Below are 15162 nucleotides of genomic sequence, written 5' to 3'. Positions count from 1 at the left end.
TTACACAAAATGAAATTTACTTCTTATAACTCTGGAGACTGAGACATCCCAAGTCAGGGGGCACATCTGGTGAGGGCCTTCTTGCTGGTGGGGACTCTGTGGAGTCCCAAGGCTGCACAGGGCATCACACGGCGAGGGGGCTGAGCGTGCCCACCCGCCAGCTCAGGTCTCTCTTCCTCTCCTTATAAAGCTGCCAGCTCTCCTCCTGTGATAACCCATTAATCCATTAATTGTTGAATTGGATTGATGATGAATTGATGAATGGATTAATACATTCAAGAGGGCAATCACCTCTTAAAGACTCCACCTTTCAGTATTGCTGCTCTGGGGATGGCGCATGAAGTCTGGGGGATGTATTCAAACTATGGCACTGCCCAGGTCCCTGGACGCATGGTCCATGACTCTGCCTTCACTGTGTTTAACTCTGGACTTCCCCAGGGGCAGCTTGGGCAACAACCAGAAGGTGCTGGGATTAGGAGATTGAGATGCAGGCCCCGGCCTGGCTTTGAAGTTTCTTATCTTCCAGACCCTGGACAAGTTCTGCAGCCTCTCAGACCTTCAGTTTCTTCATCTAGAAAATGGGATGACAGTGCCCACTTCTCAGGTTGTTGGGAAAATAAGCCCACATACATAAGGTACCAGACACAGACATCAGCCCTGGCCCCAGTGTCATTGTCGAGGTTAGTCATTGGTCACTGTCCTCAAAGACTGTGCCTCATGAGAGGCAGGCCCAGTGCCACCCAGCTGAACCTGGCAGTAGGGCCGGAGGTAGCCGCTCTCCTTACACAGTCACCCACCCAGGCACTATCTGGGGTAGCAGCCAGTGTTGCAGCAGGAAAAAGCCTGCCTGCCACGGTAACTGCAGGGAGTTCAGTGAAGGATGCCTTGGTGTGCACCATCAAGGGAAACCAGCAAGACTCAGCCTGGCAGAGAGAGAGCTGGAGAAACACTCCCACCTCGGTGCATCCTGCCTTCCCTCCTCCCATCAGAGGGCTGAGGGGTCTGTTCAAGCCAGTCCTGGCACAGGGACTGGGACAGAGCCTGCATCTGGGGGTGCAACCGGTGAGGGGGGCACAGAGGCCCAGTGTGTGCGACAGCCTTCCCTCACCCCCTCCTGGCTCTGCGGTCCTCAACTTCCCTGCCACGCTGGAGCAGGTGGTGTGCCCAGCTGTCAACACAGTGGGCTTGTTTTTCTCCGCTGCCGCCCACCTCCTTCCCCTAGGCCCCCACTTCCAGTCTGCAATGTTAATTGAAGGCGGCAGATGCCAAATTGCCCTCGGAGCAGAGCGCAGAGGGAGAGGAGGAAGTGTGTCTGGGCCCCACGGCGGGCAGATCGGGCGCACAGGCAGAGCGGTGGTGGGGAGGGCTTCCTGCCCACCACCACCCACAGCAGCTGCAAACATCCTCCAGACCTCTCGCCGTTTCCCCATGAATACACCTGAGGTCGAGTGTGAACATAAGGAAGTTGATTTTTCCCGGTTATATTTTTTAAACCTATGTTTGGACGGCCTGGCTTTCTATTCTGGGCACTTGAGCCTTATTTTCCGGCTGCTTCTGAAAAGTAATCAAAGGACGGCCACCAGACCAGCCAGGCACCTGCCCTCCACACCTGCCTGCAGACCCAGGCTCCTCCATGCATTTTCTCCCTCACCCTCCTGCTGGGTGGGAATTACTGGCTCCATTTCACTGGTGAGGAGTTGGAGGTTTGGGAAACTGCAGGATCTGTCCATGCAGACGGCAGATGGAAAATCTGGCATTTCATCCTGGACCTGGCCGGACCCAAGTGCTTGCTATTTGACCCTCAAAACCCACCAACCCTTGGCCCTCCTCCCCTCTGTCCAGACCTCCTTCGGGAGCCTGCGGCAGAGGGGGAGGGGGCGTCTGCAGATATGTTCATACTTAGGGATTCATAGCCCAAGCCCCTAACCTGAGCCACACGGCCTTCTTCCAGGACCCCAGGCCTCCCCACAACCCATCAGGGAGAGGTGGGCTCAGACTGTTCTCTATGAGGCCAGCTGGTGACTATTCTAAACACCAGCCTTGTGTTCCGTAGTCTGCAAGAAGCTCTGCAAATTTTTGTGGCCGTTGGTCATCTGCTTTCTTGATCTTTTCTTTTCTTTTTTAAGAGAGGCAAGTCTTTCTCTGTTACCCAGGCTAGAGTGCAGTGGCACAGTCACAGCCCACTGCAGCTTCAGCCTCCCAGGCTCAAGTGATCCTTTTGTCTCAGCCTCAGCCTCCCAGTAGCTGGGACTACAGGTGCATGACAGCGCACCCAGCTAATTTTTCAAATTTTTTTTGGAGATGGAATATTGCTGTGTTACCTAGGCTCGTCTTGAACCCCTGGGATCAAGTGATTCTCCCGCCTCGGCCTCCCAAAGTGTCGGGATTTCAGGCATGAGATTTCTTTAAATTGAAGTAAAATCCACACACTATAAAATTAACAGTTTTAGAGTGAACAATTTCACAGCATTTAGTACATTCTCTGTGCTGTGCAGTCATCACCTCTATCTCGCTCCCGAGCACTTTCATCCCCCGACAGGAACTCCATTCCCATGAGCTGTCACTCCCCACTCCTCCCTTCCTCCGGCCCCTGGCACCCAGCAGTCTGCTTCCTGTCTCTGTTGGTTTACCTATTCTGGATATTTCATATAAGTGGAATTGTATGTGATTTATTGTGACTGCCATCCTCCCTCTGCATAGTGTTTTCAAGGTCCACTTGTCTTGTACTTTTTGTGGCTGAATAATATCCCATCGTACAGGTATATCGTACCTCCGTGAGGACCTACAGGGCATCTGACACCTTATGTATGTAGGCTTAGTTTTCCCAACCACCCAAGAACTGGGCACTGTCGTTTGCATTTTTTAGATGAAGAGACTGAGGGTCCGAGAGGCTGCAGAACTTGTCCAGGGTCTGGAAGGTAAGAAGTGTCCAAGCTTGGATCCACATCTGCAGTTGTTACCACTCATCTGTGGATGCACGATTGGGCTGCTTTCACCTTTTGGCTGTTATGAATACTGCTGCTGTAAACACTTATGTATAAGTTTTTGTTCAAATACATGTTTTCTTTTTTTTTTTTTTTTTTTTGAGACGGAGTCTTTCTCTGTTGCCCAGGCTGGAGTGCAGTGGCGCGATCTCAGCTCACTGCAAGCTCCACCTCCTGGGTTCACGCCATTCTCCTGCCTCAGCCTCCTGAGTAGCTGGGACTACAGGCGCCTGCCACCACGCCCGGCTAATTTTTTGTATTTTTAGTAGAGACGGGGTTTCACCGTGTTAGCCAGGATGGTCTCGATCTCCTGACCTCGTGATCTGCCTGCCTCGGCCTCCCAAAGTGCTGGGATTACAGGCGTGAGCCACCATGCCCGGCCACCTGTTTTCAGTTCTTTTGTGTAGATACCTCGGAGTGGAATTGCTGGGCCATATGGTGACTCTAGGTTTAACTTGTGAAGAACATTTTTAAACATGTTCCGTGTGGGTGCATATTTTCTCTTTAACTAGAGAGCAGGGCTCTCTTGTTCTTTGGCCCCCTCCATCGTGGCCAGTCCTGGCTCAGCGTGCAGACAAGAGGCCCCCTGAGCTGTGGTGGCACCAGAGGAGTGAGTGTGTGGACCCCACCCCACCCCAAGTGCTGGGATGTTGACTCATGGTCTTGCCAGGCACTCACGTGACTGCTGGTGGGAACCCAGCCTACATATCCTCTGGGCCTTTCTTGGATGCCTCTCCACCTCTTGCTGCCCTCTGGTTCCCTCAATTCCCCCATTCACACTGGAGCTGACCTTGGTCTGATGTGTCTCCACAAGTCCCGCCTCCCCCACGGATGCCCTGTACAGCGGTACAGGCTGTGCACTGCCCAAGGGCATCCTGCCAAAGGCGCAGTGCTCATTGACATGCAGTCCATGCTCCGCTAGCCAAGCCCTGCAACCCTTGGGAGTGCAGCCACCGTTAGAGGGCGCTTTCTTCCTTCACACAACGCACCACGTGGGCTAATGGCAGCCCCCCAAGCTCTCAGTGGACCCAGCACTGACGGGATGTGCCCCTTGCTCATTCCCCTGGAAGGGGCAACTCTGCCCACTCTACATTCACTGATGACCTTCCTTCTCCCTGGGGACGTTCATACCCTCGACCTAGGCTCCAGATATTTTCCATGCCCCCTGAGGGGGTGGGTCCATGCTGCCAGTGGGGGTGCCCTGGTGGCCCACTGTAAAGGACCCTCTGCCCCTTACCCCATTCTCACTCCTGAGAGTTCTAGCCCCAGATGCCCAGGACATGCGTGTGTGCCCGCTCACTGGACAGAGGTTCCTGTGTAAACACTGCCATCGGGACCCCAGACACACGTTCCATGTGCACAGACATGCGCTCACGTGGGTGTGTGGGTTAGACATGACACACAGGGATCTGGCCTTCCCTTGCATTGAAACCTAGTTGGCGGGTTGAGAGGGTATGTGGTTAAATCCGAGCAAGAGACACAGACCCCATGAGTGTAATCACATGCCTAAACCAGGCCAGGAGACTCGGGCACACGATGTGGGTTTGTCTGCCATGTGGGCACTGGACTCTGGGAAGCCTGAGCCCCTTGGAGCCCCTGCTGGTGGGACAGGCTGGAGCTAGGAGCTTAGCAACTCGGGATCCTGGAAGGTAGAGAAACATAAGAGCAAATCAGGAGACAAGAGGAGGCAAGGAAAGCTGGAGGGCAAAGAGGCCCCTGGAAGCCCCTCTAAGCCCGATTTCCCAGTGTTGACAACGAAAACAAAATCAAGCTTTCGAAGAACTAAAGTTCATTTCATTCAGGAGTCTGAGGACTCCAGACCACATCTACTGCCTCGGGGCAGTTCTGTTGAAGCCCACGGCTTACATACAGGTGGTGGAGGTTCAGCAAGTGCAAAATCACATCGGACTTGCTCAGAAGTTACGTTGAAGCAGCAGCCCATCAAGGTGTGGGTGTAAGAGCACCTCTGGTTATAGATGGCAGAGACATCGTCATTAAGCCTGTCAGAAAGGCAAGGACTAGAGCTCTTCTCTTTTAAGGAATCAAGTGACTCAGGCAAGAGACGTGCAGGGCCGTGCGCTTCATCCTGCTTTGTCTTCAAAGCATCTTTCCAGAGAGCTGCACGTTGTCACAGAGTCAGGGGTTCAAGCAGAAATGAGCCAACGTGGCTTCTTACGCATGCTACTTCATCTTACAGTGGGAAGAATAAAAATGCTTCATCCTCATCCCTGGGTGCTACAGCCTTTGCAGCCTCCTTGTCGGAGTGGGAATGGTCGTCAGCGGCAGGCACATCTGAGAGCAGGGCACACCCTGAGACAGGGCAGGATCGGAGCAACATAAGGGCACATCTTGAGGCCCTGACTGGGGCCCCAGGCTGGCTGCTTTTCTTCCCACCCTAGAGGGTATTTCTGTACCTCTCCACCACAAGGCGCTTGAGGAAGGCTTACTGAGAAGGCTGCAGTGGAACAAAGTCTGAAGGAGGTGAGGGAGCAAGTTCTGTCTGTGTAGTGTGGAAAAGCATTGCAGGAGAGGGTACAGCCAATGCGAAGGCCCTGAGGCAGTACCGTGAGTGGCCAGAATGAAATGAGCAGGCAGCAAGGGGAGCAGGCATGCCACCAGGCCAGAGCACTCACGGGGGCTAGTGGGAGGACTCTGGCCTCATCCTGAGGGAGGTGGGAGCCCTGGAGGGTTTGTGGGGAGGAAGGAGGATGACTTTCAACAGCATCCCTCTGACTGCTAGAAGGAAAACTAGCAGTGTGTGGGTGGGGGCAGGGGTGGGAGCGGGAGACCAGTGAGCCACCATCCAACTCCATGATCCACGCACAGCTGGGCTGGGCCGGAGCCCACAGGCTTAGGACCCAGCATCAGGTGGGGTAGTGGGCAGCCTGGAAGGGCTGAGAGTAGTGGGCAGGCTGGAAGGGGTGAGTCAGGGCCGCAGCAGGGAGTAGCAGTGAGGGACGTGGGCTCCAGCATTGGGCTTCAAGTCCCACAGAGTCCCAGCCAGCCTTGGGACCTGTGGGCAAGTTTGTGCATCTTCCTGGGTCTCCATTTTCCTATCTAAAAAAAAATAAAAGAATGGCAGATAAAATATGGTGTCAGCCCCTAGGATCGGGTGGGTGGCTGTGTGCAGCTCTGCTTCTAATTTAAGGCAAGTGTGTAACAGTGAGGGAAGCAAGGGCCAGACCTGGGTGGGGCCTGGCAGGGCCCAGGGCACAGCATTTAAGGGCGGGCCTCAGAGCGAGGCTGTGCTTTTCTCTGCTCCAGGTTGCAAGCCTTTGGTCTCTTGAACCTTTCCTCCAGGTCCTCACCTCAAGTGCTCAAGGCATTTTTGTTGTCCTCCTCTCTGGAAACTGTGGGATGTACAAGAAGAAGAGCTTTGCTTATCCCCACACATTCTGTTCCCAATTTGAGCCCTGCCTGCTTGTTTTTCTTAAATAACACTTAGCGAAACCTTCCTTTTTATCTTGCCAACTTGAATTTATCTTGTGGTCCACTGAGACACTCGGATTTGGGGGTTTTGTTTTTCTGCTTCTGATTGCACCACTGGATTTCTAACTTCCTGTGTGCTTTGTGGCTCATGATCCCATTTGGACCGGCTGCTCCCCACTGCAGGGAGGGTGGCAGTGAGCTGGCCTGGCAGCCTCCCCAGGACCACATGGAGGGACAGAGGAGACGTTCTCTGAAGGAAGGGGGTGGTCAGTGGTGCCAACACCAGATCCTGGGCACAGAGGACACCATCCTTTCACAGTGTCTGAGGGGGACTCATCCCCTCCCCAAAGCCCACTTGACACTCTTCTTGGCAGGGCAGGGGGTTCATTTACCCTCTCTCAACCTCTGTTCCTTCTGGAAAAAGGAAAGAGCAGATTGCTGCCCCTGGCCTCTCTGAAGGGCTTTGTGCTGATGGGGCCTGTCAAGTGTCCAAGTAGTTCGTGGAACAGCAGGACACTAAACACCAACCTGCGGCCTCACAATGATGATGATGATTGCCCCTAAAAGGGGGATAATCGCTGTGACCTACTTAGGGCACAGTTGTCACTAATGGCCTTGGAGAGCTGTGAAAATAGCAAGTGCCAAGGGGGAAGCCGAGGTGAATCTGGGCAGAGTGGTTGCTGCATATCTGTGTTTGCATCTCTGCTCCCTTTTTCCTGTGTCTTGGTCAAAGGCCTGAGCAGCATTTCTCAGGAGGAATGACCGAAAGGCCCCAGGCCCATCCTTGCAAAGACCACTGCTCTGTGCCTGGTCAGGGGGTTAGCAGCAGAAACCCATTCACTCAGGCATAAGCAAACGGGACATTTTTACAATATACAGTGTTTTGTGGTTCTGAACACAAGGGCAAGAATGAGGTCAGGCATCTCTCTGGTGGAAAAGTATCGCTGGGGATGGAACAGCCAATGCAAAGTCATTGAGGCAGGACCATGAGTGGTACCTTTTGGGAAGTGCTCTGGAAGGCCACGGAACCAGCGGCTGAAATGGAATCAGACCTCCAAGTTCCCTTTGTATGTTTCATCCCTCATTTTAAAAAATATTAAATGTGGCCAGGCGTGGTGGCTCACGCCTGTAATCCCAGCACTTTGGGAGGCCGAGGCAGGCAGATCACGAGGTCAAGAGATCGAGACCATCTTGGTCAACATGGTGAAACCCCGTCTCTACTAAAAATACAAAAATTAGCTGGGTGTGGTGGCACATGCCTGTAATCCCAACTATTTGGGTGGCTGAGGCAGGAGAATTTCTTGAACCCGGGAGGTAGAGATTGCAGTGAGCCAAGATTGCACCACTGCACTCCAGCCTGGTGACAGAGCAAGAATCCATCTAAAAAAAAAAAAATTAAATGCAACAATGAATATGCAACCAGGCATAGAAAATTATATAACACACAGCTTTGCACTCACCAACAAGCTTCATCTTCAGATCTGCTTCAATTCTCCACCAAGGATTCCAATACATGGTGCTCCTGGGTCCCTTTCCCAGCCAGTCTCTCCTCTCTTTGTATCCCCGGAAGTGGCCATTACTCTGATTCTGGCATTTGCTCATCTCACAAACGCTTTTGTGCTTTTACCACTACATACATATGTGCCCATAAGCATTAGTGCGAATAATGGAACTATGTGTTTGGAAACTTTTTATTGAGAGTTTCACTGTGGGTATTCTTCTTTTTTCTTGCTTCTTGATTTTTTTCATTTCACATTAGGTGCTAGGGACCTCCCCTAGCTGATTGAGGTAGTTCTTGGTCACTCATGTTCACTGCTGTTTGGGGTCAGTCGAATAACAATACCACAGTTTATCAAGTGTCTTGTGGATAGACGTTATCTTGACCCTAAGTTTTCACTGTGACTGTGTTGGTTTGAATTCCCCTGAAAGCAGAGCTGAGACAAAGGCTTGGGTGCAGGCAGTTGGTCTGGGAGGTGCTCTCAGGAAGCAAGACGGAGGAAGTAGGAGAATAAAAGTCTCACTATTATCTACTACCATGCACCAAATTACCCCACGAGCAGATGGCTTAAAGCAACAGTTATCTTTTATTTATCCCTTGTAGCTTCTGTGGGTCTTGGCTGGGTGGTTCCAGCTCAGCTTTCTTTGTGAGTTTGCTGTCAGTCATTGTCCAGGGCTGCCATCATCTGAAGGTTCGCCTGGGGCTGGAAGATCTGTCTCCAAGCTCATCTGCATGGCTGTTAGTTGGAGGTTCAGTTCCTCTCAACAGGGTGCTTGAATGTCCTCACAACACGTTGGCTGGCATTCTCCAGGGCGAGAATCCAAAAGATGCAGGAGGGCACTGCAATGCCTTCAGTGACCCGGCCTTGGGAGTCACACACCATCACCTCCACCTTACTCCAGTAGGTAAACAGACCACAGACGTCACAGGGCATGAAGACTGGAGGTAAGGCTCATCAGAGGTCATCTCAGAAGCTGGCCACAACAGGGGAAGAGTCCAGAAACAACGCAGGGTGCCCAGCAAAGGTGTTCACTGCTGTTGGCACTGGCAGCTTGACCCCACCAAGGATTGTATGAAGCACTACGTAGAATGCATAGGATGGAGGTCAGAGACTCATCTACAGACTCACATTCCCATCGGTTCAAGATTGCCCCTAAGAACATCAGCTCCCTCACAAACCCAGCCTGTACCTGCAGGGGCTGAGCAAGTCCAGAGGCAGAAGAGCAGAGGACAGCACAGGCAGGGTGGAGGCAGTGCCGCAGCACAGCACTGCTGGGCCAGGAGGGCTGGGGGGATGCGCCGTGGTGCACAAAGCCTCTGCCTTGTGGCAATGCTGTGGTGAGCGTTCGCGCACAGGGCCCTGCGTCCGGGAGCCCACATTTCTCTAGGAGGCATGGGCTAGGGCCCCTCCTGGCATTCACACCCTTGTGCAATCTCTCACCTTGTGTGTAGGCCAAACCTAGGGACTTGATTCAAATGAACTGAATACCACAAAAGCCATGGGATGTCTTCTCTTTTTTTTTCATTTTTCTTTTTTTTTTTTTTTTGAGACAGTCTCACTCTGTTGCTTAGGCCGGGTGTGCAGTGTGCAATCTCAGCTCACTGCAGCCTCAACCCCCCAGGATCAAGTGATCCTTTTGCCTTAACCTTCTGAGTAGCTGGGACTATAGGCATGTGCACCCACACCCCCCTAATTTTTTTCTTTTTTTTTTTTTGGTAGAGATGGGGTCTGGCTAAGTTGCCCAGGCTGATCTCAAACTCTTGGCCTTAAGAATCTTCTGGCCTCAGCTTCCAAACGGGCTGGAATTATAGGCTTGAGCCACTGCCCTGGGCTGGGATGTCATTTCTGAGGTTAGCTCACAAATGATTGTGACTCCCCTCTCAGTTGGACTCCCCCCACCCAGCACCGCCTTACTTACTCTGGCAAAGCCACTGCCGTGTTGTAAGCTGCCCTCTGGAGAGACCCACCTGGCAAAGGACTGAGGGAGGCCTCTGGCCCCCTGCCTGGGAGGAGCTGAGTCCTACTGACAACCGCCTGAATGAGCTCAGGAGCAGCTCTGCCCTCAGCTGAGCCATCAGATGAGACGGGCCCAGATTCTTGATCCACAGGAACTGTTATTTTGCTAAACTACTAAGATGCTAAAAGTTGGGGTACTTTTTAAACTAAATAACACAGGAAGGGTGGAAGTGGGAGAAGGTGCACATGACGCAAGATTGCCCGTGGGTTGACAATTGTTGCAACTGGGTGACATGTTATACTATTCTTGCTACTTTGTGTTTATTCAAAATTTCCATGATAAAAAGTAAAAATAAATTTTTTAAATACTGAAGTCTGATTTACAATTCAGTGAAGTTTGGTTTCTGTCAGGGTACATTTTAGTTAGTTCACTTTAGTTCAAACTACCCGGGTGCAGGTCCCAACTCATTCATCCACTAAACACATATTGGGCACCTACTATGTGCCAGGTGATGTTCTGGCCACCGGGGAAATGACAGTGGACAAACCATGCAAAAGTCTCTGCCCTTTCAGAGCCAATGTTTTGCTGGAAAGAGGCAGATATCCAATACATAAACATGTAAGATATATGGAGAATACGTCAGGGAGTCCTGGCCGCAGGAGGTCAGTGGGTGGGAGGGCTGCGATCTCCAACAGGAAGGCCAGGGAAGGCCGAAAGGAAAAGCTGCCTGTGGGGAGAGACCTGGTGGCTGCAGGGAGGTGGCTGCGGGTCACCTACTTCCATGGGAAGCCAGCTCCAGTCAGATACAGGGATGGCGGCCCCAACGCGGGAGGATCCAGGGCTATCTGAGGAACAAGAAGAGACAGTGTGGTTGGGGGTAGGCTTAGGGGGAATCGGGTGAGGGTGGGGGACTGATTAAGCAGAGCCATGTGAGCCATGGAAAGGATTTCAGCTTCTACCTGGAGTGACGTGGGAGCCACAGGCAGAGTTTGAGCAGAGAAGGGGCTCTGGCCAGCATTCCTACTGGTAAGTGCTCCACCCCCGAAGCCCTATGAAACTTAGGCAGGTGACTTTGCCTTCTGAGCCTCAGTTTCCTTGTCTGAAAGTGGGAATCGCTTCCTCAAAGCATTGTTATGGAGGTTTGCTAAATGAAACAAAGTTTTGTCCAAAGGTTCAGCGCACCCAGCAACAGGCCTTACTTGGTGTGAGCTGTGATTTTTCTCTTTCCGTCACGCCTACTGCCTGCCCATGGGAGCTCCCGGGCTGCTCCCAAACTTCCCTCAGGAGCTGGGGAGCCTTTTCTGCCGGGGGCTGAGGCCCATCCCTGTGGCCCTTGCCCAACGGGCACAAGGAGCTCGTTTCTGTGTTATTAGCTGTGAAAAGGAGGATACCCCCTACCAAGTGTGGCCCTCTCACGCCAGAAAGAGGGAGGAAAGACAGGTCAGGGTTCTTTCCCCGACGTCAGGTTGAGGGCTTAAAAGACAAGATCTGGGGGCTTCGTTTTCCCTTTGTGGAGGCTGGCGGGGAGGGAGAGTTGGAAGGAGACATGAACTCAGAGAAGAGGAAAATTAGAAAAGTAAGACATTGAACTTCCGCTCCATGAGCTTCAGGTAAGCCCTGCTTACCTACCTCCCTATCACCTGCCTATCCAATCATCCACCTGTCTGAGGACCAGTGATGTTATTCTGTTGGCTTGTCTTTTGTGTGTTTTGTTGTCACTGTTGTTTTCATTTGTTTTTTGTTTTGAGACGGAGTCTCACTTTATCGCTAGGCGGGAGTCCAATGGCATGATCTCGGCTCACTGCAACCTCCACCTCCTGGGTTCAAGCAATTCTCCTGCCTCAGCCTCCTGAGTAGGTGGGACTACAGGCGCATGTCACCACACCCAGCTAATTTTTGTATTTTTAGCAGAGACACGGTTTCACCCTGTTGGCTGGGCTGGTCTCGATCTCTTGATCTGCCTGCCTCAGCCTCCCAAAGTGCTGGATTACAGGCATGAGCCACTGCGCCCGGCCTGTTGTGTGTTTTTTGAATTTTTTTTTATTTTTTATTTTTTGAATGAGCTACTGTCCTGACTGGGATTCTCCCAAAAACTGATCTTGAGACAGGATGTAAGTGCAAGCACTTGATTCATAAGGTGGTCCAGGAAACACTGGTATGGGAGGAAGGGAGATGGGAGGAGCAACCAAGGAGGGGCAAGTTACTGACATAGACACCTCTGGGGCAGCTGGAGCTCCATCTGCCCAGGAAAGCCAGGGCTCAGATCAGTCCCTCTGTGCTGGAGCGAGGGAGCTGGCACACTTACACCAACTCACGTCAAAGAATAGCTGGCCCCAGACAGACGACGCCAAAGGCAGGGCCCTGCCTATGCAGGCCATGAAGGGACAAGTTGTCTGTAGATAATTGTTTCATTCTTTTAAAAAATTTTATTTATGCCAGGCTCACACCTGTAATCCCAGCACTTTGGGAGGCCGAGGTGGGTGAATCACCTGAGGTCAGGAGTTCGAGACCAGCCTGGTCAGCATGGTGAAAACTTCTCTACTAAAAATACAAAAATTAGCCAGGCGCCTGTAACCCCAGCTACTCAGGAAGCTGGGGCAGGAGAATTGCTTGAACCTGATGGAAGAGGTTGCAGTGAGCCAAGATCATGCCACTGCATTCCAGCCTGGGGGACAGTGTGAAACTCTGCCTCAACAATATATATTTTAAAAGTTGGGGGTCGTCACTCTTGCCTAGCATGGAGTGCAATGACATGATCACAGCTCTTCATAGCTTTTAACTCCTGGTCTCAAGCCATTTTCCCACCTCAGCCTCCAAAAAAGCTGGGACACAGGCACACATTACCACATCTGGATTTTTTAATTTTTTGCAGAGACAGGGTCTCACTATGTTGCCCAGACTGGACTCAAACTCCTGGCCTTAAACAATCCTTCCAACTTGACTTCCCAAAGTGCTCTGAGATTACAGGCCTGAGCCACCACACCCACACCCTGGAGAGAATTCTACAACAATATTGGGTCTGGAATTGGCTCCTTCCAGTGGGTTCTTGGTCTCGCTACCTTCCAGAATGAAGCCACGGACCCTCGCGGTGAGTGTTACGGTTCCTAAAGATGGCGTGTCCGGAATTTGTTCCTTCAGATGTTCAGATGTGTTCGGAGTTTCTTCCTTGTGGTGGGTTCGTGGTCTCGCTGACTTCAGGAGTGAAGCCACAAACCTTCGCAGTCAGTGTTCCGGCTCTTAAAGGTAGCGCAACCAAAGTTGCTCATTCCTCCTGGTGGGTTCGTGGTCTCGCTGGTTTCAGAAGTGAAGCTGCAGACCCTCACAGTGAGCATTATAGCTCTTAAAAATGGCACGTCCAGACCTGTTCGTTCCTCCTGGTGGGTTCGTGGTTTCGTTGGCTTCAGGAGTGAAGCTGCAGAGCTCCGCGATGAGTGTTACAGCTCTATAAAGGTGGCGGGTCCAGAGTTGTTCGCTCCTCCTGGTGGACTCATGGTCTCGCTGACTTCATCCAGGTGTGAAGCTGCAGACCTTTGCCATGGGTGTCTTACAATCAGGGCAGACCCAAACAGCCAACAGCAACAAGATTGCAAAGAGCAAAAAAAAAATAAATAAATAAATAAAAAAAACAAGCATCACACAGAAGCATACTGAACAGGTTGCCACTGGCGGCACATGGTGGCCAGCTTTTAGTCCCTTATTTGGCCCTGCCCACATACTGCTGATTGGTCCATTTTACAGGGTGCTGATTGGTCCATTTTACACAGTGCTGATTGGTCCATTTTACACAGTGCTAATCAGTGTGTTTACAAACCTTTAGCCAGACACAGAGCGCAGATTGGTGCATTTACAATCCTTTAGCTAGACAGAAAAGTTCTCCAAGTCCCCACTCCACCCAGAAGCCCAACCGGCTTCATCTCTCAATATGACCAACTATAAATGAGTGTTTTTATTATTACCATGCACAGACAATTCTAAACATCATCAGAGATATTTTCCAGGTTCCTAGATCTTTTGTTCATTCAAGTTCCAGAATATTTCCAGAGTTAACTGTTGAGTTTTAATGATATATGTGAAGCTCCAAGTTCACACTTTTTATTATTCATTTTTTAATAAACTTTATATTGTACATGTAGAAGTTAGTTCTGCAAACTCCCACCCGGTTCAGCCCTGACATGCATATTTAGCTACAAGCGTCTGTTTCGAGAGTGAATTCCTAATGCTCCAGGACCTCTCCAGCTCATTCAGGTGCAGTTTCCGTCTCTAAACCTCTGGGTCTCATGTTCTTAGGTCCCAGCAGGATACTCAGAATAAGCAGCTACAGCCCAGAGGCTGTGAGGGCGAAAAGACAGAGCTTGAGTTACTTTCATCAGCACTTAGAGTTTTCGTTTTCACTTGGAGTTTCCATTTTCACTCAATATTTCTCTACAGTGAAGGCAATCAAAAACTGCTAGAACTGATCCCAGAGAAATAAAGACCTCGACAGTGTTGCCCATTCTGGAATGTACTGTGAAATGGGATTTTTAAAAATCTCTGTGAGGCCGGGTGCAGTGGCTCATGCCTGTAATCCCAGCACTTTGGGAGGCGGAGGCTGGCTGATCATGAGGTCAAGAGTTCGAGACCAGCCTGAGCAACATGGAGAAACCTAGTCTCTACTAAAAATACAAAATTAGCCAGGCGTGGTGGTACATGCTTGTAATCCCAGCTACTCGGGAGGCTGAGGCAGGAGAATCGCTTGAACCCGGGAGGCAGAGGTTGCGGTGAACCAAGATTGCACCACTGTACCCCAGCCTGGGCAACAAGAGCGAAACTCCGTCTCGAAAAAAGAAAGAACTCTACTAAAGTTATACCTACATTGAAGACGTTTTCTAACATTTTGTACCCATTGCTTCATCAAAAAGAAACTTTACAAAATTGAAGTTAATAAACAATGCTCATCCATTCCCTAGGAGAGAATATGAGCTGACTATTCAGCCCACTGTGTTGAAGCCTGGCTATTCAACACAAGTCCATGAGGAAGACCAATGTTGACAAAATCACTTGACACAACTGCAGAAAAGAAAGCTGAAAATAGAAACCATAATGTCATTATCCATTATCGTGACTGATCAACATGAAGGAAAGTTTTTATCACTTTTCTGATGCCATTTTTCCTCATCATGATTTCATACAGAAAGGTCATTGCAAGCAAATTCTCATCTGCATTTCCTTTTTTTTTTTGGAGACAGAGTTTTGCTCTTGTTGCCCAGGCTGCAATGCAGTGGCGCACTCTCAGCCTACTACAACCTCTGCCTCC

The 15162-nt window shown here is 50.9% G+C and overlaps 1 protein-coding gene across 1 annotated transcript in view; it reads right to left on the bottom strand.

The window, feature by feature from the left end:
- The window catches only part of LOC103784488 (E3 ubiquitin-protein ligase LNX), a 31710-nt gene extending 18575 nt beyond the window's left edge, over positions 1-13135 (bottom strand). The window contains 5 exon segments of the mRNA XM_063598609.1: positions 4909-4984; positions 5180-5276; positions 10643-10714; positions 11069-11242; positions 13084-13135. Coding sequence (XP_063454679.1) covers positions 4909-4984; positions 5180-5276; positions 10643-10714; positions 11069-11242; positions 13084-13135 — 471 coding nt within the window.
- Positions 13136-15162: the final 2027 nt, after the last annotated feature.

The sequence above is a fragment of the Pan paniscus genome, chromosome 19 (genome assembly GCF_029289425.2).
Source record: "Pan paniscus chromosome 19, NHGRI_mPanPan1-v2.0_pri, whole genome shotgun sequence".
Taxonomy (NCBI): Eukaryota; Metazoa; Chordata; class Mammalia; order Primates; family Hominidae; genus Pan; species Pan paniscus.
Note: the sequence above shows the minus strand (reverse complement) of the source record. Positions and strands in the feature narration are given on the sequence as shown.